General features: G+C 39.8%; 1 protein-coding gene across 1 annotated transcript in view; it reads left to right on the top strand.

The window, feature by feature from the left end:
- Nucleotides 1–5,074, top strand: part of alpk1 (alpha-kinase 1) — a 10,654-nt gene extending 5,580 nt beyond the window's left edge. Inside the window, exons 10-14 of the mRNA XM_008304200.1 lie at nt 3–865; nt 2,027–2,186; nt 2,265–2,427; nt 2,995–3,181; nt 3,273–5,074. Coding sequence (XP_008302422.1) covers nt 3–865; nt 2,027–2,186; nt 2,265–2,427; nt 2,995–3,181; nt 3,273–3,526 — 1,627 coding nt within the window. The 3' untranslated portion in view covers nt 3,527–5,074. The remainder of the gene's footprint in view (nt 1–2; nt 866–2,026; nt 2,187–2,264; nt 2,428–2,994; nt 3,182–3,272) is intronic.
- Nucleotides 5,075–5,675: the final 601 nt, after the last annotated feature.

Below are 5,675 nucleotides of genomic sequence, written 5' to 3'. Positions count from 1 at the left end.
AGTAGTAACTCCAGGAACGGTTCCTGTGCTGCTCAGAAATCTGCAATACCTGCGCCTTCCTCCTCCAAAGCAAGTAGTGATTTAGAGAAGTTTAAAGTAGTACAAGCTGAAGTAGCTACAATGGGCTCTGAGGAGGATTGGGTGATTAATTTTACAGAGGGATCGGTGGAATCCTTATCCCAGCTGGCTCTTAAAACATCCAGCTCCCTCAACGATAGTTTCAGTTCCCAGTCATCATGGGAGAAAATCTCCGCTGACTCCCCCATATGCAGAAAACCGCAGCCAAGCGGCCTATCAAAAGCAGAAACAAGCCAAATGAGCAAGTCACCAGATTCAGATGGGAGCTTTTTTATTATGGAAACACGTGATTGTGTAACCAATGATTCAGCTTTTGATCGCACGTACAAAAACAGCACATCTGAAGGGAAGGTCAGAGTGTCATCCAAGCCACAACCTCTGGAGAACCTCAATGTTTTCTCAAATATGGACACTGAAGTGGACTCAGAGCCTGTAAAACATGAGACCGACAAGTCTGTAGCAACCCCACACCATGTTTCACAAGATCTCCCAGAACAGTGTGCGGTCGAAGACACCTCCACAGGAAGTTCCTTTGAGATGCTGGAGGCGAATCAACACGAAAATGTGACTTCTCCAGAGAAAGTGAACGTGTCTCAGAGGAAGAACCTCTTGTGCCACAGCTGTCTATACCCGAGAACCGAAGCTGATTTTGCCCCCACAAGACAGTATTTGTTGTCAGAGCGGGATTACCAAGCACTGCTCGCCGGGGTTTGCCACGAGTGTCTGCTGCAGAGGTTGCAGAGTGATGAGACACAATTCAAACTCAAGAAACACAGCACTGCCTACAGTCAGTTTGTATTCCTGTGATTGCTGAAACTTGTCTTCATCATCAGTCTATCCATTTAGCTACACTACTACTCAGTTTCAATCTATTTTGAAATATATAATATATTTAAATGTTTAATTATGGATGGATTTCAATAAAGTGTAGAACAGACAATTTATGCCAACACCATTTTCATGCGGGAAACAACAGAAGTGAGCGCAATGCCACTTAAATATCAAATGATTTGAAATGGTTTCACCTCATAGTAACTGCATTACTTCTGAGTTCAACAATAGGGTATTTAGTTCAGTAGTAGCTGCTGGCAGGGACAATATGCAATGTCATTCACACAACCCAACCTTTGCCAGAAATTGATAACCTCAGTGTCAAGACTGGCGCCCGTCTGTTTTTCAAAGCTACATTGTGCAAATAACCGTGGCTCATTCTACACCTTGCGATTACTGCTGCAGCTATGTGCCCACTGATTTTTAGTCAATCTTGCTGCATCATTTTCTTTGGCAGTTCCTTTTGTGAGTGGTGCATTGGTGCAGATATGCGGAAAGTAGCCTATGGATCCAAAACTGAGCAAGTTATAGAGTTCATTTTACAACCATGCTCGTGCAATTAGGCTGATTAAAAATCAGAGCTATACTCAGCTTTGTTTCCATGATTGCATTTTCTTCCCTAACTTCTCTCAATAACCACAGCCGTATTCTCTTTTGTTAAACTGAATTTCCACAGTGGTGCTTGTGTTTTCAATATAGTCTTCCTAAAATGCTTGTTTTTGATCGTATAAGAGGAAATGCTCCACTAGTTAGCTTTGAAATAATGCGGTGTGGTATTTAAGTGACATTGCATGGGGGTGTACTTCTCACTTCTTGCACCATCATGAAGTCAAATTGCTGTTAATTTATTTAATTTACACTTTACACTGTTTTAGGAAACTGATTAGCAAATGTTAACACTCGCACAAACATCAGCAAGTTAAAATACACTTCACCCAGCCTCTAGCAGGGCTGTAGACTCCCTTATCTAGTTTGAGAAGATCAAGTTTTGCATCAAAATCAGCACAGGTTGGGTCAGTTGGCTGGTAGAATTGTAGAATGTAGAAACCAACTTTGTCTTACAGAATGAATAAAACACTGCAACTATCCACTAATCTCGGCCTGTTATATCCACTAGGTGCTCTTAATTTAAAGTTCTCCAAGGCCACAGGACTGTGGACGGCCAGGGAGACCTGTGTTTACATTGGAGAGGAGCTGAAGATAAAGGAGGAGCTGAAGGGCCGCCAGAGATCACCAATATGGGTACAGTTCTTACACCAGGAGGAGAGGTTAAGCAGGTATGCAGCTACACAATCTTTATCAACCTCAACATGATGACTTTAAGTCTCATTTTGTCTGTGTATTAATGTCCTTAGCTATGTCGGGAAGGATTACTTGAAGCCGAAACATATCCACTTTTACCTGAAAGATGTGGAGAGACAGATGACCGCCCAGTACTACGTGACGGAATTCAACAAGAGTCTCTACGAGAAAAAAGTCATGGCTCAGATCTTCTACATTCCCTCCGAAGCACTGTTGGTGAGACACTGTTGGTGGAGATGAAACGGAAAAACACACGCCAAACGTAAAATATATGTTTACTTAATCTAGAGGTAGCAGATGTTGTATTAAAATTAAAATGACTTCATAAATACAGCGTTAATAGGAGCCCGTACGCGGCGTGCAGAATAGCCCGCAGCAGCCTTGGAGCAATTTTGGTTGAAATTCAAATGTAATACCCCAGGACACCCTCCAGTTGTCAGTTTACCGCTAGAAATATCGTTCTGTGACAGTAGCAGAGCCAATATTTTCTTTGTTATTATGCTACAAAGTGCCATGAGCTGGGAAAAAAGTCAAAGATATCAATTATGTTACAAATGACTGCTTAGTGGCAAGTACTCTCTCGGAATTATTTTTGCTTTTTCTTGAGTTTATTAGGCAAAAAAAAAAACAAGTACCCTTCCAGACTTCACAAGTAAATATCTAGTTCTGAATATAAACACCATAACTTCATGAAATCACTCGAATTTCATGAGAAAATCATTATTCTGCGATATCATTCAAAGGTTTCAAAATGTAACTTTTGTCCTCTGCACTGGTTGACAGCTTTTGAACGGAGACGAGATTGTGGGCTGTGTAACGGTGGAGCCCTACATGCTTGGAGATTTTGTCAAGCTGACCAACAACACTGTAAAGACGAACAAGAGGTTCAAGGCTACGGAATATGGCCTCGCCTTTGGACACTTCACCTACCACTGCTTTGGTCACCAGGAGGTTGTTGTGGACTTGCAAGGTGTGTTCGCGCTGAGCACCAAACTTACGAATGTGTGATGATTTTCCTACAACACGTAACTGGATTTTACTATCATCCTCCATTATCACAGGATGGGTGACAGCCAACGGCAAAGGGCTGACCTACCTCACTGACCCCCAGATTCACTCCACCAGAATCCCCAGAGGTAACTCTAACCATGCTGAGACGGGGATCAGACGCTTCTGGAAAGAGCAGCATGGACCGAAGTGCAATGAGATTTGTCAGCTACTGAAGCTGAAATCACCACCCTGTCCAGAGTGTCCCCTGCCTTCTGAGTCAAATGGGATAGGCTCCAGCCCCCCCTGCGACCCTAATGAGGATTAAGCGGTGTGTAGACAATGGATAGATGGATGCAGCTACCATCGCTACCACCACCCACCCACACATTCTTGCTCAATAACTTTAAGGAGTTGCAGATGTGAACATGGTTTCGTAATCGTCAAGAGCAATGTTTTAAAATTTCCTGGAAGACTTACTGTTGGGAATTCAGGCACGGAAATGAGCAACATGTCCTTGATGCAAGATTCCAGAACTTACAGGTTTACATGATTTAGTTTGAATAGTTAAATCAAAGTACTGTGTTTCTCATAATGTATTTTTTTTCAATGTACGAATCATAATTGTGTATTTTTAGCTACCAAATCCCACTAATCTTAGATAGACTTTGGGGTTTATAAGATTCTATTATATAAACATTGCAGTAAAATGCTCTTTTAAGAATCATGGAAATCTGCAAAATGTTGTCATTTTGTTAGCTTTTCTGCAGAATGCTGGAAGAATACGGAGTTGACAGAGAATTCTAAAATTAAAAAATGACCAACATCTTTGACACTTGGTACAACACTTATGGATGAAGGATCACTTCTCCACACTGATAACAACCAGGCTGTTTTGTCCGAAGGTCAAGTGCTGTTGCCTGGAATTACCTGAGTGCATTCATTCAAATACTGTAATTTAGTCCAGGTTTGAGGTATTTTTCCTTGACTTTATTATTTTAATGTTATACTACTTTATACTTGCACTCCACTCCATTTCAAAATTAAATATTCTCCTTTCTACTCCAGCTATGCAGTGGATAATACAACAAGCTTTTAAAATATGACACATTGTTAAAGATTAAACCAAAGTTTTACAGTCCCTCTGTTGGATTGATGTCTTAAAAAGCGGCGCGTGATTGGGTTAGTTGTCAACTAACCACGCACCCAACCACCAACAGCTGAACTTCTCATGTGGTTTCAATGATCCAATATCTCACCATAGGTGAGAAGTTGGGAGAAAAATATTTATAAATGTGTATAAAACTGTACACAGTATGACTAAAGCTGCAGCAGCTACAACAGTGACATGCTGTATACATACTGCTTAAGAATGAATAATATAATTATGCCATATATATGACTGCATCAATCAGAAATCAAAAGTTTTACTTTCATGCTTTAAATACTTTGTGGTGCTAATTCTCCTGAGTAGGATTTTCCATGTAGAACTTTTACCTGTAATGGAATGTTTTTACTTTACCATATGCCCCAAAACATCTAAAGTCAGTAAGTCAGTCAGTCAGTCAGTAAATAAAAAATGTTAAGTAAATTATAAATTACCCCACAAAACTACAGAAACATTTTGTGTTATAGCTGCTACCAGTGTGAGTATTTACTGTTGGTATTGAACAGTGTTTTCAGTGATGTGTTGAGTCATGAAAACATGTGACTTTGTTATATAATAAAATCCTTGTTTTGTGTTTGCAAAAAAAAGTTTTTCACTGTTTCTTCTCTATGCCACTGGATTGCTGTCGATAGCGGTCTAAACCAGAAACTGCCTGTAATAAATCCTTTTAAATGTACAGCTGTGGCTTGATTAAAAGTTTCAACCATGTGCACTGTGTAGATTCATGTTTTAATTGTTGCTATTAATGCAAATGTGATTGCTATGTAAAGAGTTTTTTGTTCATTGTCACATTACTAATGATTTGGTAAAACGAAATCCCCTTATAGACATGGCAACATAGCTTTCTTTATTTACAATAAGGGAGAGACCAAATGTCATATACAAAAAATAAAAGATTGTCATTACAGTGTTTGCTTAAGTTTCACAGCTCAGTCAGTCATATGACTTCCTTTAGGTAAGATAACCTTTTGAATGTTAAGGCTTTATATCAATGGCAAACATTTGCACTACATTTCCAATTGTGTAACTGTTGACTGTGATAAAAGTGTTGTTCTGCGCTCAGATTAAATGTGTCACAATGATTCATGATTGAAGAGTGAAAGGACGAAGGGACCACGTAGTTGTCCTGTAAGTGTCCTTGTTATAGTGCTGTTAGTGTAGTTTGCCTATGACCTCAGTGTTTCTAACTGACCTGCTCCCTGATAATTGCTATTGGAAAATTATCTGTTTTAAAAACGCCTTTTATTTTGTTTAAAAACCTCGACTTCAGTGCAGAAAAGCATAAATACATCACCAGGCATGCAGCTGT

This window comes from Stegastes partitus, unplaced genomic scaffold, assembly GCF_000690725.1.
Source record: "Stegastes partitus isolate 25-593 unplaced genomic scaffold, Stegastes_partitus-1.0.2 Scaffold2161, whole genome shotgun sequence".
Classification (NCBI taxonomy): domain Eukaryota; kingdom Metazoa; phylum Chordata; class Actinopteri; family Pomacentridae; genus Stegastes; species Stegastes partitus.
Note: the sequence above shows the minus strand (reverse complement) of the source record. Positions and strands in the feature narration are given on the sequence as shown.